The sequence below is a fragment of the Rosa chinensis genome, chromosome 2 (assembly GCF_002994745.2).
Source record: "Rosa chinensis cultivar Old Blush chromosome 2, RchiOBHm-V2, whole genome shotgun sequence".
NCBI classification, from domain to species: Eukaryota; Viridiplantae; Streptophyta; class Magnoliopsida; order Rosales; family Rosaceae; genus Rosa; species Rosa chinensis.
In genome coordinates, this window is record NC_037089.1 from 82,818,121 (window position 1) to 82,839,172 (window position 21,052).

The 21,052-nt window shown below is 40.4% G+C and overlaps 1 protein-coding gene and 1 pseudogene across 1 annotated transcript; both read right to left on the reverse strand.

Moving 5' to 3' along the window:
* Positions 1–3,119: 3,119 nt before the first annotated feature.
* Positions 3,120–4,242, reverse strand: LOC112183898 (gibberellin-regulated protein 6). Its single transcript, XM_024322216.2, has 4 exons — positions 4,070–4,242; positions 3,907–3,948; positions 3,778–3,811; positions 3,120–3,583 (listed from the first exon to the last, which is right to left on the reverse strand). Exons 1-4 carry the CDS (start codon positions 4,136–4,138, stop codon positions 3,402–3,404), a joined length of 327 nt encoding a protein of 108 aa, XP_024177984.1. The 5' UTR covers positions 4,139–4,242; the 3' UTR covers positions 3,120–3,401.
* Positions 4,243–11,673: 7,431 nt separating this feature from the next.
* LOC112185848 lies at positions 11,674–18,479 on the reverse strand (annotated as a pseudogene).
* Positions 18,480–21,052: the final 2,573 nt, after the last annotated feature.

Here is a 21,052-nt window from a genome sequence, read left to right on the forward strand (position 1 = left end):
ACATCAATTCGATAGTTCTTAGCAACCATCAATGCAGAGATGGGGAAGGTAGAGAGAGTCTTCTCAATCAACATCGCATTTGTGATCTCTTTACCACATAATCCATTAAGGATTTAATGAAAAGTGCTTCCGAGTTGTAGTCAAGAACTGACTTGAAATCACATAAGCGGAGGCTATGCCATCTCACTTTTAGTTCAGGAAGCAGGGAGTTAAGGACGTTGCCAAATCTATCTTCGAGTGAGACTCACAGCCTTCTGGGGTCTTCTTCATTCATACACTCGTACTGGAGCGAATCATCCATATGGCGAGCCATTAAGATGATGGCTTTCGCCTTATTTGCCTCTAAGGCTGCTCTATTTACTTCCAAATCTTGAGCTTGCTCCACAGTTAGCACGTCCTGGATAGGCTCGAGAATCGTATCCAAGATTCCATCTGCCTTGAGATGCTGGCGGATATCATGAACCCACCTGTGATATTCAGAGCCAGTTGGTCCCAATGGAGCAAAGTCCAATTTGTTCAGGTTACTCATCCTGAAAGAGAACAAGAAATTAGAGTTAGTTTTGGAGTGAAAAAGGCTACCACGAAAACAAATAAAATTTCTGGGCGTAGTCGCTTCCAAGAAATTAGGAATTTCCGAGCGTAGTCGCTTCTAAGAAATTCGATTCCAAGAGGGGTTGGATTAGATCGAAACAATGATGTTTGCGGTTAATCGTTTTATCTTAACAAACTCTAAGTTTGGAGAACTCTACAAGCTCCAAGCTTGGAGTGACACGAACCCCCACATTTCGGCTTAATTTGGTCTCCCTTATGAAGAAGAAAGGGGGGTAGAAGAAGGGAGGTTGGAAGTCCTCGAAGAAGAAATTGAAAAACTTAAAAAACGAAAACTTTTAGAAAAGTTTACCTTGAAAAATAGCCGGAAATCTTGACTAGAAAAGTTGTTGAAGATGGCCGGAAAAAGGTCGTCGGAGGTCACCGGAAAAGTGGCCAGGAACTGGTGGCCAAAGGTGGTGGCCGGAGCTAGGCAGAGCGGTTCAGGGTAGTTGCGGGGGCTACTGCAAGGGTTGTGCAGGGGTGTTCGGCAGGTGTGGGCGAGGGCTTGTAGGGGCTGCGCGCAGGTGTTGGCAGGTGTGCGGAAGGCTGTCGTCAGGTGTGCGGGGCTCTCGGCAGGTGCGCGTAGGGCTCTCGGCAGGTGCTCGCAGGGCTTATGCAGGGCTGCTCAGCAGCTTCTCGGAAGGTCTCGCGGATGCTTCGGCAGATCCTCGACATGGGTTCAGCAGCTACTCGGCAGATCTAGGCAGGGGTTCAGCAGCTACTCGGCAGATCTAGGCAGGGGCTCAGCAGATTTGCGGAGGGCAGGCACAGGGCTCGGCAGGGACAGAGGCTGGTTCAGTTTTTCTGATGGCTAGTTCAGGTAGATTTCGGCTGGTTCCGGTGGTTCCGCCGTCGGTTTTGGGCTCCTTGGGACTAGGGCTTTGATATGTGGGGCGGTGGTTGCAGGATTTTGAGGGTTACGATACTAGGGTTTTCAGGGTTAGGGCTTCGTGCTGATAACGTATTTTAGGGAATCAGAAATTGAGAGGAAATCGCTGTGTATTCTCATTGATAATAGGGGCCTCTTTATATAAATTAAAACTTTGTTTATGTTTGTTTATGTATGATTGAGATTCTATGCATTGTAATCCTTTATATAGGCTATACTGCCGGATTTGAATAACGCCGCTGTTGGTGAAAGTCTTGTATGCCGAATTTCTTCTATCCTTGCAAGCCATGCAGCCATCCAAGTATCCAACTTGTTAACTCAAACTTGACCAAGTGGACAAAATATAACATTTTATGTGATTTTTTGTGTGTTTGTAGCGTGCTGCTATGTACATTATTTTCATGGTGGCTCTTATAACCGGCCTCCTGGACTTTCGACCATCTTCACCTTCACCCCAGCCCCCAGATCCGGATCCATGACCTCCTCAATAATTCATGAAAAGTATTAGTGCAAGGTTAGCGGATGCATTAAGCATAAAAAATTAATTTCAACTATTTCTCTTTATTTAATTATTGTCCATCTGTATGTGTTCTATATATTTTTCTACATATTTGTACACTCTGGACTCCAGTATATGTTACTCTGCAACTCATCCATCTATTGTCTTGCAGTGCCCTGCGTTTCTGGCTCTAAAAGAGCACTGCCATTGTGAATGTCTCGGTTCTGTTCTGGGTCATCTTGTCAATCTCGAGTCCTTGCGCTGGGATTTGATTGGGCTAATTTAAGAAATGTATAAGACTGGAGAGGGTTTTTCCAGTACAGTTGTTGTTTTGGGCCTCGGTGGCCCATCTGTCTTTTGGGCTGGGACTCTTGACTTTTGTTTTGAATAATTGACTTTGAAACTCAGTCAAGCTGAGAGGCTGATCCTCACGCCTATTTTATTATTTTTTATATTTTATTGCACCTGAGACGTAATACATGAACCCCGAGCATGCCTTTTGACATTACACAAATCATCGTAGAGGACATCCTAAAGAAAACCAAAATCCTCCTTTAAACACATTAATAAAATGATCTAGACTAGCCAAATAAGCCAACATATTAACTGCACTATTTGTTTCACGAAATACATGTCCACTTGAGAACTTTGTGCATTGGAAAATCGGCATTTAGATGCACAACAGGGGACTTCCATCATGAACCATGTTAGGCTTAAAAAAGGTAGGTCAATTCAAACTCTAATTTTGTTCTTGAAATTATTTCCCCCTTTCTATTATGAGATGACTACAGTTGTAAAACTAAGAGATTCATGATGGATCTGAGTTCAAAAGAAAATGGTAACATGGCTTCAGTAGGCCATTATGGGAACAAGTAGGGTACCCTAAACTATTTGCTTTTGTATAAGTCATTGGTTTCTGTAGAGTTTTAGCTGGGATCCAAATTCCAGAAACCCATTTCATCATTTCACGTTCTCAGACATAAACGCTATAAAAATTTGTCTCCACAAGAAAGTGGTATATGTCTTCAGTATAGTAGAGGCCATTATGGGAACAAGTAGGGTGCCCCAAACTATTTGCTTTTGTACAAGTCATTGGTTTCTGTAGAGATTTCGCTGGGATCCAAATTCCAGAAACCCATTTCATGATCTCAGACATAAACATTATAACAATGTGTCCCCACACCCACAAGACATAATTATAAGGTGGTGCAAGTAAAAGCCTGAAATTGCATCAGTGACTATAGATTAATAATAGCCATAGCCACATTTTAGGTAAACTCTTTCTCAGTGATTAGATCACAGAGATTTCTGATCTAGTCCCTTTTAACCCTACAAAAACAAACCCAGCTCAAAGAGAATACATATCATATATATAGTTAGTAGTAGAGTGGACTAGATAAGAAGGAAGAGGGCTCAAAAGCTTCAAGGGCATTTTGGTCCTCCTTCCTTGGTCTTCCAGTTGTTGTAGCAAGGGCACACAGCCTTGTTTCCATAGTACCCTGGAGGCACACAGAGGCACTTGCTGCAGCATTTCTGGCAGAAAAACATGCAGGGCTTGTGGTATTGGGTCTGGCTGCACCTCCTCGTGCACTGTGATGGGCATTCTGGTCATTCCAAATGAAAGAAAACTAACATCAGTCGTTCTGCTTTTTCAAAACTGTCAAACACATCCCCAAGACCGTGGTCAAAACTTTTGACTAGGAATCCCATTGTAAAACCCCAAAAGAGTAAAGCTTTTGTTTTAGATCTGAATTGAGTGAAGAGAAAGAGAAATGGGCACTGAAGATTTAGAACTTACGGTAGCTCTTGAGACTCCCTGGTCCATATTGATTCTGAAATCACAGAAAAGTACCAAAATTTAAGCAAAATGCTACCATTTGAATCATAAACAAGGTAAAGACAAAAGCTTTCAAGAGAGAGATCTTACATTGCCTTTGTGGTGACCTCCATGGCCATGGTTTGCCATAACCTGCAGATTAATGAACCAAAACATGTTAAAATTTATGAATGTGGGTCAAATCTCAATTTATTCAAGCAAAGTTTGGTTCATTTTCTCTGTCAAATGAAGAGAGTGAGTGAGAGTAACATACCATGGTTTGGAGCATGGAGATTGCAAGGAGTGACAAGATCAAAGCAGCAACAAACTTGACCGTCGCCATTGCTACAGACAAACCTAACCCCTCCTAAAATGGGAAAACAAAAACCTCAAAACTAGAGGAAGATGGAAACTGAGAGTGGAAGGGGTTAGATTTAGAGTGGGATGGTACTTGGTGGTTTAGGGGGGTATAAATAGCAGAATACCCAATGATTCAATGGGGTAGGAAACTTGTTGGGTAGAAAGACTCACATGGGTACTACTTGGGAAGCTCAGGATCAAAAGACACGTTTCCAGGCACATTGATCAAGCGGCTAGGATGTAGTTGAAAAGGAAAAGAGGGTAACATCATCCAACTTTGGTCAGATTTAGTGATGATTAATCTGAAAAATATCTTCCTGAGTTTACTTGGGATGTGAGATTAAAATATCATTGCATAGAGACCATAGAGCAGATGAATTATCATAGGTTCATGGCTAACTGCAACACTGTCCTGGATTGGTATATTAAAATGTGAAGAAAATCTCATTGGGTAGAAGAACAGATGAAAATTGTTAAGAAAAGAACAGTATGGGATGAAAATGTTTTTCTTTTTGACTAGTATGGGATGAAAATGTTGTCTCTCCTGAGAATGTGACTGGTTTCTTTGTTGATTTTGTACAATAATGCTCCGTATAAAGTATTTAACTTTAGAACTAAAACTCAACACATTGTAAAATTTATAAACTAATACTTTCCAATTTATAAATTAATAGTTTCTGGCTCCTCCAAAGTACCAATACTCCAATGTGCAGTAGAATTTTTGACACAATTAAAATTGAAAACAACTACCAAACTGCTGCACATAAATATGAGAACAACCCTCAATTATTTTAGACGGAAGTGAATGCATTTTGTGTTCAAAACTTGAAACAAAAGCATTACCCGTAGAAGAGATAATAAACCCAGAACTGCAACAATGCAGTAGTTATTGTATAAGGTACAGAAATGGTGAGCAATAATGGGTAGAAAACATTGCAGGTGAACTGGTTTGGTTGATACAATGAAAGTCATTAAGAATAAAGGGCAGCTCTGCCTTATAAAAGGGAAGACAACCCAAAAATAAGGCCACTCTAGTTGTACTAGTGGGAACTAACCGTTTCCTTATTTTCTGTTACTGAGAGAGTGTTCGGACGGTGCATTGAAGAAGGAAGGCAGAGGTGGTTACGTGAGGGTCCCCAAAGGGTCAGAGTGGACAAACAAGTCAACTAAACGAAATCTTTTTCGATGATTAATGAAACGAAATCTTTTGTTTACTAATTTTGACGATTTAATCTATAAAGAAAATAAAATAAGAGATAAAAATATTAAATGGCCAACAACAACAGTTGTGGAAAAAAAAAATTATTAATTGTTACGTAAAGTTAGAAACTGAAAGCACTAATTAACGACAAATAGAGAGAGAGAGACACACACACAATAAATATAGTAGTTAATCTCCGCTTTAACGGGAGACTACGTCCACTTGAATATTGTACTATGTGTGTTTGGGCCTTGCAGCTCAAAGGAGATTACAAAGTGTGTAATGGGATGTCTTGAGTTGTGGGATGAGGCATTCCTTTTATAGTTGAAGGAAGCTATTTCCTTTACATGGTTTCCGATGTGGGACTCAAATACCACTATTCTAGTATAGAAAAGCTATGTTATGAGGGCAAAACTTGGCAAGGCCGGGAAGGTGACTTCCCGGCGACGTATTTGCCACTTCCGGATACCATAGCGTAGCTTGAACATAGGGCTACGGGATGAACGTCTCGGTTGGGCCTCACCATGGCTTGTGGGTGTCCCAAAGAGGGTGTTACTTATGCTTGGTGATGTAGTAAATCCTCCATGCATAGTGAGAGGTATCTACAAGTCCCCAAGTAAAATGAGCTTCTTGGTTGGGGAGTTATAATCATGAAGTCATCAAGCATAAACAATGTCCGAGAGGCACCTAGCTCCTACAAGTCCCCGAACTCCATAAGCAAGAAGGGACTCGTCTAACCTGCACAATGAGACGAAAAACGCGCATATGTAGAATGCTTTGCTGTATAGGTTACCGCTCGTATTAATGGAAAGCGAAAAGAATTCGATTTGTTGCAAGCGATAAATGGTAGAAGAATTCAATATTCCATTAATGTGTATGAACATGTAAAATATTGGTATTTGTATATGTGGATCTTATGGCCATATAACACGCACAATAGATAGTGGCAAGTGTAATGGGTGTCCAAAGAAAATTGTGGGAGTAGTCCCGGTGACATAGTATGAAGCGTTTGGGAACTTGGGGCTTAAGTAAAGCATGTTGGACATGATCGAGCAAGTTGGGTGTACTAGTCTCAGGACTTAACTGACAAAGATGTGACAATTACCTTAATAGTGCATGCATAGGTGTCCACAAGTTGATAACAAGGCACATGCAGCTAACATACGACTGGAGGGATAGTTAATAACATGTTCACATGCATCACAAAGTCATGTCTAAGTAAATGGCAGTTTGACAATTATGCAAGCTAGCTAAGCTAGTTGTACGTGTATGGCTGCATGCATGCAGTACGTACTAGCATAAAGCTAACTGAGGCGTCTAGCATAGAATCATATGTGCATGTCTAACAATTTGTTCAGCGGACACCTGGACTGAAAACAAATTAAGTGGACGTGTGCACATGCAAACACCATTGCAGACTGTTGAGCGGCACATGCGAAGTATGAATGCGGAGCAAGTCGAAGAGCATATATATATTTGAATATCGGCGACTCCGAAAGGTAAACAAAACTGCATAGAGAAAAGGACTTAGCTTTTCATGATTCACAGATTCAGCGACGTCGTGCTTTGAGTGAGGGTCGTGTTGACTCTGATTGAGGTATGGCCGGGGCTGAAGTACAGCGGAGAATCAAAGATGGGTGTTCGAGCGCGTAGAGAGAGAATTAAGAACTACTCGGTGCTGAGAGGTCTGGGGGGTGCCTAGAGAAGATGGATTGAACATGGGTGCCCAGAAAAGATGATAATCTTGGCATGGTAAGCTATGGTGGTGGCTACGATTGCAGCGCACCGATGGAGCTTGATGCTAGCGCTGGCAGGTAGTGGCCCCTAGGCTTTGGTTAGCAGAAAGGCTCTTGGCTAGTGGTGATCGTTGCTGAAGCTAGCGGTGTTGTGATTGTAGTTGGGCGGTGCCGCCGACGAAAGCTTGGCGGATGAGTTGTTTAGCGGAACTTGCCCAGCGGGGCCTTGGAACATCAGCGGAGGGCCGGAGACTGATGCTCCGTCAAGGCTTTGTTAGCGCTTGGAGCTAGCTGTGTCGTGCTTGGCAGATGGGATCCACTGTTGGCGTTGGCCTAGCGGTGCGACTGAAGTTGCTTGAAAGAGCTTGTTTGGCAGAGCAAGGCTTGCTGGCGGTAATGTGCCGGCGCTGGACTGCTGGGTGCTTGCTGCTGCTGGTGCTAGCTGTGGTGTTTGGCCAGCGGAGCTAGTGGTGGCGGAGCTTTAGTGCTAAAGATGGTTCTTTGGCGGAGAGCTCTTGGCGTTGCGGTGCTGCCATGATTGGAGCTCGGGGGTGATGCTGACTGGAGCTGGCTTTGATCAGGCGATGCCGCTGAATAAGTTTGGCGGTGAAGCCTAGCGGATGGCGCTGATCGATGTTAGGGATCGCTGAATGGAGTTTTACGCTGCCGCTGGGTGTTGCTGAGAAAGGTTGGTATTACCGCTGATCGAGATCGGCGGTGCCGCTGAAGATGCAAGCTGCGTGTATATGAGAAAGGAGCGTAGAGTGTCCAAAGCAAATCTCTAGGTGTCCAGAGAAGATTTGCACCATTTTTTTTTTGAGATGGTCGTTGACCATTGTTTGACCACTGTTGACCAAACTCGTCAGCGTTGACCAGACTTGTTCGGCGTTGACTTGGCCGATGGCACAAGTTGCCGCTAAGAATATGTTAAAATGTCTTAACTCAGTGGTAAGTGACGAAGCCCTTGTGTTGGCTTTCCACAGACGGCGCAAATATTAACGTTTGGATCCATAGAGATCTCTAATTAACGATAAATAGAGAGAGAGAGAGAGAGACACACACATACACACAAGAAATATAGTGGTTCGTCTCCGTCTTAGCGGGAGACTACGTCCACTTGATTATTATACTATGTGTGTATTACAAAGTGTGTAATGGGATGTCTTGAGTTGTGGGAGGAAGCATTCATTTTATAGGTGAAGGAAGTCATCTCCTTTACATGGTTTCCGATGTGGGACTCAAATACCACTATTCTAGTATAGAAAAGCTATGTTGTGAGGGCAACTTGGCAAGGTCAGGAAGGTGGCTTCCCGGCGACGTATTTGCCACTTTCGGATACCGTAGCGTAGCTTGAACATAGGGCTACGGGATGCACGTCTCGGTTGGGCCTCACCATGACTTGTGGGTGTCCCAAAGAGAGTGTTACTTATGCTTGGTGATGTAGCAAATCCTCCATGCATAGTGAGAGGTATCTACATTACGGAAATTCACCGACATTATCTTAAAAAATAAAAAATATTAATGTATCTTAATATTCTTTTTCATCGTCTATTTGCTACAATCAACGGTATGATTTTATCTTATAAAACTAATTTTATATCAAATTGTATTGAGGTGTGGTTAAGATAGCAAACTCAGCTTCAGCTTGGGCGAGTTTTTAATTTTGGTATCCTCAAGTCTCACCTCTGAAGTTTGATTCCAGCTGAAAGCATATGTCATTATAGAAGTCCTCTTTGGTTATCGTTTTGGGAGAAATCACTCAAAACAAAACTTTTATATCAAATTGCATTAAGAGTTCAAAAATTCTAAAATACACCAAATAATGTGAAAACTCGAATTATAATTTTATTATGAAAACACTGAAGACCGCAAATTTTTATCACAAATGTAACAATATATGCCCGGTAACTAAAATGGTGCAAAATTTTTAATCCATAGACTCTATGATTAAATTCAAGATAAGATAGAGTACTAAATTCAGGAAAAGAAAAGGCTTCGGTTGAAAAGGCAGGCTCTTTGTCTCTCACCATGTGCCTTGCACTGAGCAGAGCACATGACCCAAAGCTGCTGAGGGGCCTCCTCTTGCGGTTGATGCGGCGATATGACAAAAGTGCCCAACCTGCGCTCCTCCCATCCCTTTCGTTTTTCTGGTCCAAATATCCCGTAGACACTCGATCACACCCTCTCATGGCTTGCATGTTACCTATGTTAATGCTCTCTGCTCCCTCCCAATGCAAACTCCGATCTTCAACTGCTTCACCGACATTTCTCCTCCCAAGTAAACCGTCACGATGTGAATTCTTTACACAAGTGGAGTCATGAATGAGGCATTTTATCAAATATTTTTTCGATATTATTATAAGTATCAAGAATGAAAGTTAATAAATTCAAATAAATTTCAAGCGACTCTTCTCACTACAATGATATGCAATGACATTTCTTGTAAAGTCATACATAAATGAAGAAACGTAAGAATTGGAGGCGTTGAAACTAAGATCCTTCCACAATTGAAATTTAGATATCATATTTGACAGCTATTATATTGATAAATCTTGACTTATCTAAAAATCGACCAAAAATAAGTTAAAATACATGTGAAACTAACTAAATCAATACAAGCAATTGCTTCTGGTGTACGCAGATATTGAGCATGTGTTGAACAAGTAGAATGGGGAAGATGTAGTCATATTCCTCTCTCAAAAAGCAAGGACATTCTCTAATTTGCTACACTAGCCTTTCATACTATCCAAGTTTGGAAGTGGCAAGTTTGCTATTTGGCACCGACTTGAGGAAAGCAAATTAAAGTTCTTTCATGATCCACTTATAAAAAACAACTATCACATAAATGGAAAAGGATGAAGCTTAAGCAATTTGCAATATAGAAACATGGAGTCGTGGATTGCACGGTGCATCAAGGAAAGAAGGAAGAAAGGTAATACCTAATTGCACTACTCATGTTCTTTCATGTGAGCATGATCCGACTTCCACATGGGGGTCTATCTACATATTTAGTTTGAGCCCAGCCACTTGACTCCTCTGTCAAAAGTTCAGTAAACCCATCTTCCTTCTTTGCTTCATCCTCTATTACACTTGCTTAACATTTTGGTATATCTTCTTTTTGGTCTTAAAATATGTTGGTATATTTGGTACCACCTGATTGTATCATAGGAATTGGAATGACACTTGGAAGTGGAGGGATTATGGATTCTGTAGCTATTCCCACTTGAGGCCGCTGGATGAACCACCAGATTTGAAACAGGAGGGACTTGCCTGAAGATGTAATTATTTCTGGCTTTCCCAAATCTTCCAACAAATGATAATGGAATTCTCAATGAAGGAGTGATCGTGATTGGAACTTGTTTAATGGTGCTTTAGTGTTAAATTGAGCTCCACCATTACCACCATACGACAACGTAGGATGGATGATTCAAATTGTTTACGAATCCTCTATGAATCTACTGATCCATTGTCGAAAAACAAACAAAAATATTGTGCGAATGTAGTCGCGAACTTGGATTATATAGGATTTTTTTGATTATGTAGTTGAGAACTTGGATTAGAGAAATGCTAGGTGAACCACCTTTTGGGTAACCACCTAGAGCCCACCTTAGGTGGCCGCTTCTGTGGCGTATCCATATCATTAAAACATAATTTCTTATTTTTATATTTCTATGTTTTCTTAATTACAAAAATTCTTTTTTTTTCTTATTTACTTTCTTGATTTTATCTTTTAAACCCTTTTTTTTTTCTTTGTGATATTATCTGGGCAACGTCTTCTCTATCAGCCTTTGTTTTCTTTTCTCCTCCTCTCACCCCTCCTCAACCCTCTCACCTCTTCTTCAATTGATCAATGCTTTCTCAATTTGCTCTCAGTTTCCTCGCAAGTATCGTCAACAAACGCTCTGCCTAAATGTGGTTAGTTTTTTTTTTCATTCTTCTTCTTTCGAAGAAGGAGAAAAAAAAAACAAAGAACTGACCACGTTTAGGCAGAGCGTTTGTTGACGATACTTGCGAGGAAACCAAGATCAAATTAAAAAGGCGTTGATCAATTGAAGAAGAGGTGAGAGGGTTAAGGAGGGGTGAGAGGAGGAGAAAAGAAAACAACGTCTGATAGAGAAGACGTTGCCCAGATAATATCACAAAGAAAAAAAACAGGGTTTAAAAGATAAAATCAAGAAAGTAAAAAAGAAAAAAGGAAAAAAAAAGGAATTTTTGTAATTTAGAAAACATAGATATATAAAAATAAGAAATTATGCTTTAATGATATGGATACCCCACATAAGCTGTCACCTAAGGTGGGCTCTAAGTGTAAGTGGTTCTCCAAAAGGTGGTTCATCTAGCATTACTCCTTGGATTATATAGGATTTTTTGCGATACTCCTGTTAGACTGGTGACCTCCTGATGAACTTTACAATAGCAACACCATTGTCCAAAGTTTCAGGGTCAGGGATTCGTGGATGGGTCGACTTTGTATATACCTAAAACAATTGGACATGAATTTCCCAAGATTCAAAAACCATAAAAAATACCAAAATGATCTGCAGCACAAGCAACAACATTTAATACCTTCAAGCAATCAAGTGATCAGCATGTCAACTTTCCATAATCAATCTCTTACAAAAAATTACATCCCGGCAAAATAAGAGCGTTCAGCGTTGTATTACAAACCATACTTTTCATCACGCCCAAGTTCAGTTGTTAAACTTCTCGAAGTTCAGATCAAACACAGAAATACCCCATTCAGTAAACCTTCTGTTCACAGTTCACTGCATTTTGAAGTGGTGTTGTAGTTATCATAAGCAACAAGCAAATATTGTTGATTATCAATGAAGGTATGCAAGTTACAGTTTCGAAACCAGCCATTGTCTGATTCATGTATATACTACAAAAGGGCTTCATAAAGCATCTTGACCCAAATTTCCCTAAACTTCTGGTGGAAACTCTCCTTAAACCAGCTCCGGATTTCCGGATACAATTCAGTGGGATTTTCCTTCCACACCTCTATCAACATAGCACGGCTGACTATCTTTTTCTTCCCCAGCTTCGCCAAGAGATTATGAACCCGTTCTCGACCTGCTGTCTCTGGCCTTAAAACAGTGTGAGGACGTTCTGCCATGGACTCACGCAGAGGTCTAAGGCAATGCAAAACCTTGCCATCGAGCAAAGCAAAAGCAAAAGCAAAAGCTTGAACTGCGCCTGTATGATCAAAATTACTAATTGGCAAAGAATGTTGTGGAAGCTCCCACCGTTGAACACGACCAAAGGTGGAGTGACACTGTATAATAGTTTGTCAGTTTGACGGTCATAGTAAGGCGGAGTTTCTTTTGAAAAAGTGCACAAGCGCTGATCATACATAGCAAGCAGACCATACTTGACGAGCCAATCTGGACTGACACAAGTAATGCCATACATGAAAGGTTTCTGTCTGGATCAACTCACTGTACACCAAAAACTCAGGAGCAATTTTAGAAACAGGTGACCGCCAGTGGAGGAACACTGTCTCTTTGACCATGCAGGCCTGATATGCACTTCCTTCAATGCGTTTGGCAACCCTATCTATCCAACCAGCACAGATAGCTTGGTGTAAGAGCTGTTCCTCATTGACTGAGAGAAGCTTCTCATCATCCCTCCAAACAGTTTCAACATCTTTCTGACTACCATAGATCCACGAAAATTCCTTCACACCTCCTGAAACACCATTTGGATTAAAGACAAGTTTGAGGAGCTGCTTTCTCAGCTTGGATATTTCCTCCATGGTTTCCGGGTGTAGAGCATTTTCCTTGCAGAAACCCATTTGGCTCTTGGAAAGTTCATAGCCTCGCAAAGCATAAGCTCTTGACAGAGCATCACTGCCGCTACTATGAAAATTTTCAGAAGACACTTTCAGTTTCTTCCTGCTAATCAGTATCTCTTGCTGATCCATATACTCACTGTTAACTGGAGCACTATAACTTCCATTCTGACTTGAGTCAGTTTTTTATGTGACTATCTTCAAATGGACTGTCAAAAGGATTAGACACACTCAAAGCTGCAGCTGCTGCAACTGCATATGCTAGCACTAAATTAGCTCGGGAATAACTTTGCTTCATATTCAGGATTTCAATGACCGTAAGGAGCATCTTAGATTGGCGAGGATTTATGGGGTAATAAGCCATGGCCTTCCCTAAAGGTGTCACCTCTCCATTGCTATCAAGTGCTTTGAGGAGCTTCAAACGATCCTCTGCTTCATCAATAGTATCACCATTTGGAGGAGTAGGAAACTGAAATTTGGATACCTAGGAAACACAGAAAACGAAAAAAAAAATATCAAATTACAAGAACAGTTCATACGTAAAAAGAGAAAGCAAAAGGCATATTATTCTTATTGAAACCCGAAAGAATGAACAAAAATCAAGACAGTGACACATCGAAAGCAGAAAAGCAGGGTTTATTGAACCCTATCTCACCCGCATTGGCAATATAATGTCAATGATAAGAAGTTAGAAATAGCCAGGGGAATGCACAGAGTTAACCCATATCCTCGTACTAAAAATAAAGTAAAGAAAACTTGAAAATGATCAATTTTAACAAGGAACATAAATTCAATCAACAAACTATTCAGTTATTACAATTGAACAAGATCAATAACAAAAATACTTCTTTAACCCACCGGTATTTTCATAGCCTTCATAAGAAGGAGAACACCATCAACAGGGACTTTGGATATTTCAGCTTCGGAACAGTCAAGAAACTCATTGTCATATACTGCAGAAGAATACAAGCGGAAACAGTGGCCAGGCCCTGTTCTTCCAGCTCTTCCTTCGCGTTAAATAGCTGATGCCTTACTAATCCACTGTACTTTATATGTTTCCATGCCATTTGAGAAATTGTAGTCCTTCACTTTCACTTTTCCAGTGTCGACTACATACTTTATCCCAGGTATAGTTAAAGAGGTTTCAGCCACATTAGTCGCCACAACAAGAAGTCGTTCCCCCTCCTTGACTTTTTCAAATACATGACGCTGAGCTGCTGCAGGTAGCATGGAATAAAGAGGAAGAACACGCAGTGAACCTAGCTTTCCAGGGTATTCAACCCCACCTTTTGTCCCCAAGCTACAACTATGATTGGATTGGTTGGAGCAAGAATCCAGAGTACATGAGATAGGTTCTCTGCAAGCTGAAGTAGAGTCTGAAGAAGATTTTCTGGCCAAAGCTTCAAAAGAGGCCTTCAGTGATGCAATGGTCAGATTCTGTCGTAAAGCTTGTGCAACATTACCATCAACTTCTGGTTTATCTTGGCATAATGAATCCCTATCATCACCAATAGTTTCTAGCTCACTCTCTATTTCAGCATCATATATAGAATCCAACTCATACTTGTCTATCTCTATCTCACAATGATCTTCATCATTATAGCTAAATCCATCAGTTTGATGGAAGGCTGAATTACCATTACTGTCAAATGCTTCCATTTCTTTCTTCATATTTATTTCCTCAACAGAGTTTATTTCACGACCTTCAGTGGCACAACTTCCAATTGATGTTTTAATAAGTTTCCTTGAATGTCTGCGTAGCTTTTGACACAATTCCTCTATTTCCCGATGCCCAGTGAGAAAGACAAGTATGCCTCCATGAGGCAGTGTCTTATGAATTTCCAAGACTTTTTTGTATGCTTCATTAATATAATGACCTTCAGTTGTCGCTGAGAACTGAGTGCTTACTTTAAATTGTCTGGACGAAACATTTATAACTTGTGGGGGATCTGGAAACATCTTTCTAAAGTCTTCCACTGGCATGGTAGCACTCATGAGCACAAGCTTCAATGGAAAAATCTTTTTCTCACGAACTATTGATAGTCCTTGACGCAATTTCTTCTGCTGATCTTCATATAATTTCTGCCAATGACATGCAAATGATTATGACAGTGGATTACAAACCCTTACTCATATAAGATCTAGCAAGTTATACCAATACCAGTATTGAGCTTCACCTGACGAACACCAATTATAGCTGAAAGCATTCCGATGAGCGTCTCTGTGCACAAGCTCCGCTCATGGACCTCATCAAGAATTATGACAGAGTATCTCTTCAAATAAAAATCACCCTACACAATAAAGAGTTTTTATTTAATTACTTCAACAAATTAAATAAGCACTTTGCATAAAATCTCATTACAAGGGGTAACTGACTAAAACTCAGGATTTTTTAAACATATATCCATACATACTACAAATAATATATTATCCTGTGAGTGTTAATATTTAAGCAAGACAATATATTTTCTGCAAGATTTCTATTGTCAAATATATATAGTTTTCTGTAACACCCAAAGCTGAAAGCTATATTGCCACACTAGCAGTGTGCATGCTAGACTATGATAATGGGTGTCAAGGCACCGCATATTCTTGCAAACGCACTGCCTCTGGGAGATCGATTCCAAGACCAATCTCCATGGTTTTTTAACCGCAGGGAACACCCCAAAACCTGCTTCACTGATCAAGGCTCCAAACTGAGGCCTTGAGCAAAACCCTACAATCCCAAAACCATGACCAAGTTTCAGGCAGATGTGTTTAGCCACTGGGCTTACTGGATTGGGATTCATAGTGAAAATGCAGAAGGGGGTAGAGTCCACCAGTCTAATGGGTCTGCCTTTTTCAGCAATTCAACATACAAACAGATTCCAAGCTAAGTAAAACCCAAATAGATAAATTAGCATTCAAACCATAATTTCTATGCTTAGCTGATCAAAACATGAAATATTAAAAATCGCAATTGCTTAACGTAACCTGGATTTCTCATAGTAATATTCCATCTGTCATGAATTTGATAGAGCAACTTTCACCAATCTTTTTGTCATATCTATATTGAAATCCAACCTCCTCACCCAATTGTAGGCCAAGCTCATATGCCACACGCTTAGCAGTTGCAGTGACTGCAATGCAGCGGGGTTGAGTAACACCAATAATACCACTTCCAAGAGGGCACCCGCTTGAACCGATGCCAACTTCATAAAGAAACTACAAAATGTCAACCGAATATGAGAAAAGGAGGTTCAAGGGGAATTAAGATCATGGATATATAAAAGAATAATTGTTAGAAACATCAAGCAAAAATTTATGATCACAGACCAACAACAACGATAACGGTAAAAGCAAACCAACCTGAGGAACTTGGGTTGTTTTACCACATCCAGTCTCTCCGCGTATAATTACAGTGGAATGCTCATTTATAGCCTCCATTATCTCTTGCTCCATCATTACTATGGGAATATCATTCCTTGCATCTATAACTTCACGAGGTCTTGATATATGCCGCCCATTCTTTGAATCTTTCAGAAAACTCAGTGCAGGAAAATCTGCTAATTCATTTTCCCAGCTCGTATTTGGCTTTGGACTCTCTTTTATCTTATCCTGTCCAATATGCACCTGCATATCCAAGTAGTCAGTAACAAACTAACAATATTCATAGAGTAATGATATTCATAGACTTGTCAATGGCTCACTTACGAACCAAATCACTCTAAATCCGATTTGATAAAGGAAATCTGATAAGCCCACAGATTACTGCTAACGTAATGCATAACGAATCCATTGAAGTGTTTTGAATGTAGAATAAGAATTCAAGTCACTCTAACATATATATAATACTTAAATGTAAACATAACATAAAAATGAATTGTATATTATGTATTATATGTAATTAGATCCAATTATTACTGGATTGGATCAACTTAATTCATATTTGTTTAGCTAACTTAATGGTTTAGCAGATTCAGATATCAACTTGAACCATCTAACATTCTCTTATTAGTAACAACAGATTTGAATTGAAACCCAATCTACTGACAGGTCAAAGTATTCATATAAACATAACATAAAAAATGAATTGTATATTATTTATTATATGTAATTGGATCCAATTATTACTGGATTGGATCAACTCAATTCATATTTGTTTAGCTAACTTAATGGTTTAGCAGATTCAGATATCAACTTGAACCATCTAACATTCTCTTTTTAGTAACAACAGATTTGAATTGAAACCCAATCCACTAACAGCTCTAAGTATTCATATATAAATGCATGCCGGTTAGAAGAAAGGTAGACATCTAACAAACTGGTATGATTACAGTTCTCACTACTGTTTATAGTTTTCACTTTGTGAAACAAAGTCATGAAGTGCATGTGCATCTTGATTGGATTGAGCTCATCAACTCTTTGAATCTTTAATACCCTACCAAAATCCACATATGATAGGACTTGAAGTTAAAAAAATATATATAACAGATAAAAAAAAAAAAAAAAAACCTTGTAGAATCACAGTATGAGGACTATTAGTTCATAAATCATATTCCTACGTTACACTGAGGGTAATCCCTACAGATATAATCAATTCATTTATTTTGAAGCTTACCATTGAGTTTGTGCTTTCACTGTCATCATTCACGCTTGAAGTGCACAAAATATTTGTGTTTTCCCGTAGAGACGTGTCATACGTGTAAATAATATCATTTTCAGATAGTGAGACAGCTGCACATCCGGCATTCATGTCAAGTCTTCTACCACAAACTAGCCCCTGAGAGCAGTGCAAAGAAATAGATGTGTTCTTCTCGACTTGTTTTTCTACTATCGTTCATTGCACCTGATCCTTCCTGTCAAGATCCTGCCTTGATTGAATTATTTCCAACTCAGATTCACTTTCACAGCAAGCACTCGGGTAACTCCAAATCCAGCTTTGCCACATTTAACCATTCAACCTTAACGAAGAAAACACTGGAATAAAGATATGCAAGAAAAACTCCATTACATTTACCAACAAAAAAAAAAAACCACAAATACAAACCTGGCCAACGTTCCGCGATGACTGAAGGAGAGCATGTGCACCCTCTGGAATCTTATACTTCCTAAATAATGCATAACAAAACTTCATATCAAACACGACTCGGATACAAAACAGAGTAAAAAATACAAATCCATTATCAAGAAAAGAAACCTACTAGAGTCCATACTCCAAGGCCTCAACGCTTTTCGACAGCAGCTCTCTTTCCTTCTGCTCCTGGCAAAACACAAACCATTCCCAAGTTAAGCTGAGTCACACATTACAACACAAAGACGAATCAGACGCTCACACACACCTGCAACTTCTTCAGCTTCCTTTTCTGCAATGCTCTCGTCTTCAATGCTTCTCTTGTACAGACTTCTCCAGAATCCTAATTAATGTAAATCAAATTCGTAAATTCTTCAATTGAAATACACAAGAACAAGAATGTAATTCACATACCTCATTGGTTCGCTTCCTCTTATTCCTCCTGAAATCCATACGCTGATCGCGAATTTTCATGTGCAGCGATCCTCCTTAGCTTTCGTCTGAGGTTTAAGAAACCAGGGTTTAACCCGGTTTATTCGGCGGGTCGGGTCGACTGGGCTGTGACAGAGGTCACAGAGTGGGTTTATAGTATTTTACTTTTTCTTTTTATCGAGGGTAACAATTAGATGTATTGGGCCTGTTTTTTTTTTTTTTTTAAATGAATGATTCATTTATTCAAAGGAAACCAGATTACAAAAAATTGGAGCAACCGGTGGCGGACATGAAATCTCCACTCACATCCCTACTACATAAACCAGTTATAGGTCCGTCACCAACGATGACTTGCATGAGCCAAGAGGGCCCAACCCCTAACCAAACATGTCGCCCACTATTACGAGCTACAAAACCTGCCACTACATGAGCTGCCATATTAAGCCTTCTAGGAACAAAATGAATACCTTGAATACCCATAGAACCCATTAAGAAACGAATTCTATCTACCACCAATCCTCCAATAGCAAGACATTCCTCAGTTCCATTAATCAAATGGGCTGCTTCCAGACAATCTGTCTCGACGCTCACGCTTATCCATCCTTGATCCATGCTCCACTCCAATCCCATCAATATTGCCATCAACTCTGCTGCCACCGGGCAAAGCCGACTCATCAATCGCTCACCCATGGTAGCCACTAACATACCCCTACATACAATGCCCACTCCAACATCGTTGCCATTATGAATAACTGAGGCATCACAATTAAGCTTTAATTGGCCATCAATAGGTGGCACCCATCCACTTGATGCATTACCATGCACGTTACTACCTCCAGGTTGATTCAAAACCTGGTTTTGTAATGTGCCATTCCAAACTACCTCACTCATTGTATAAATAACCTCTGGAGGCCGTGGATGCTCACCAAATTGCACCGTATTTCTTTCCTTCCAATTACTCCATAGCAACACCACCATAAACCTCAGTTCATCCACCGTCAACACCTTCCTAGCATCCTCTCAAAAATCAATAAAAGAATTCCATGTACCTTGGCCCAACTTGGAATAGAAGTTCGCCTTTTCCAACACTGCAATACTATATGAGCATTGAAATATTGCGTGTAAAGGTGATTCCTAAGCTTGTTGACACTGAGAGCATGTAGAATCCGTAACTGTTAACGTTAGTGATCCGTGGGATCTCTAGTTAGCTTTAGAGAGAGAGAGATATTGACACAAGATGTATAGTGGTTCGTTTCCCGCCTTAGCGGGAAACTACGTCCACTTGAATGTTGTACTAGTGTGTTGAGCCTTGCGGCCCAAGTGCATTACAAAGTGTGTAATGAGATTGGATTGAATTGTGTTTAAGTGGGAGGAGAGTTCCTTTTATAGGTGAAGGAAGCCATCTCCTTTACATGGTTTTCAATGTGGGACAAGCAAACAACTATTCTAGTGTAGAAAGCCTAGTTTGTGAGGGCAACTTTGCAAGGCCGGAAAGGTGGCTTCCCGGAGACGGATTTGCTACTTCTGGATACTGTAGCGTAGCTTGAACATAGGGCTACAAGATGCAAGTAGCGGTTGGGCCTCACCATGGCTTGTGGGTGTCCCAAAGAGGGTGTTAATTATGCTTGGTGAGATAGCAAACTTGTCATGCTAGTAGAGGTATCTACAAGTCCCCGAAGTCCGCAAGCAAGAGGAGCTTCTAGGTTGGGGAGTTATACACATGATGTCACCAAGCATAAGTAACCGGGAGGTACGGAGCCCCTACAAGTCCCCGAGCTCCGTAAGCAAGAAGGGACTCTTTTAACCTACACAATGAAAAAACGCGCATATGTAGAATGCTTGTTGTATTGGTTACCGCTCGTATTAATGGAATGCGAAAAGAATTCGATTTGTAGCGAATACCAAATGGTAGAAAAACTCAATATTCCATTAATGTGTATGAACATGTAAAATATTGGTAGTTGTATATGTGGATCTTATGGCCATATAACACGCACAATAGATAGTGGCAAGTGTAATGGGTGTCCATATAAATTTGTGGGAGTAGTCCCGGTGACATCGTATGAAGCGTTTGTGAACTTGGGGCTTAAGTAAAGCATGTTGGACATGATCGAGCAAGTCGGGTTGTTCGAGCAAGTTGGGTGTAGTTGAGTGTGTAGGCGTTGTGCGAGCATGCGAGGCGTGGCCCAAGCGCAAGTCGTAGCCATACTCGATACCCAAGCGAGTCGAAACCCGAACAAGTCGTTTATCCGAGCTTGTTTAATTAAGTCATAAGTGTCACAAGCTTCTAGATGCATGTCACAAGTAATTGAATTTAAGCATGTATGTGTGTAGCATGTACTTGTAGTAAAGTTGCTATTAACATTTTATAGGCATGCTTAAGGGTCATGGAGACATGTATAGTCATGGCATCGGCGGTAGCTCAAATTGTAAGAGCGAAAAGATAAGAGGAAGGCACTTATCTTATGCCGATTTGAGGTTCATTGCTTGTGGCGGATAAAGTACTCAGATAATGTCCGTCGACTCGTAGTGGAGAGTGCATGCGCCATAGAAATAATTGAATTTCCTTATAACAGAATAGGTGATTAGTTCATGAGTATGTAGAATCAAGACTAGTATTTTGCATATGTACTTTGACAAAATTGTAAGCAAAGTGTATAAGCAATCGAAGATGAGTTGCTATT

Coding starts and splice junctions, on each gene's coding strand:
- LOC112183898 (XM_024322216.2), bottom strand. CDS start 4,138: ATGGCGACGGTCAAGTTTGTTGCTGCTTTGATCTTGTCACTCCTTGCA. Junction 3,949..4,069: donor TCTCCATGCTCCAAACCATG/GTATGTTACTCT, acceptor ATTAATCTGCAG/GTTATGGCAAACCATGGCCA. Junction 3,812..3,906: donor GAGGTCACCACAAAGGCAAT/GTAAGATCTCTC, acceptor CTGTGATTTCAG/AATCAATATGGACCAGGGAG.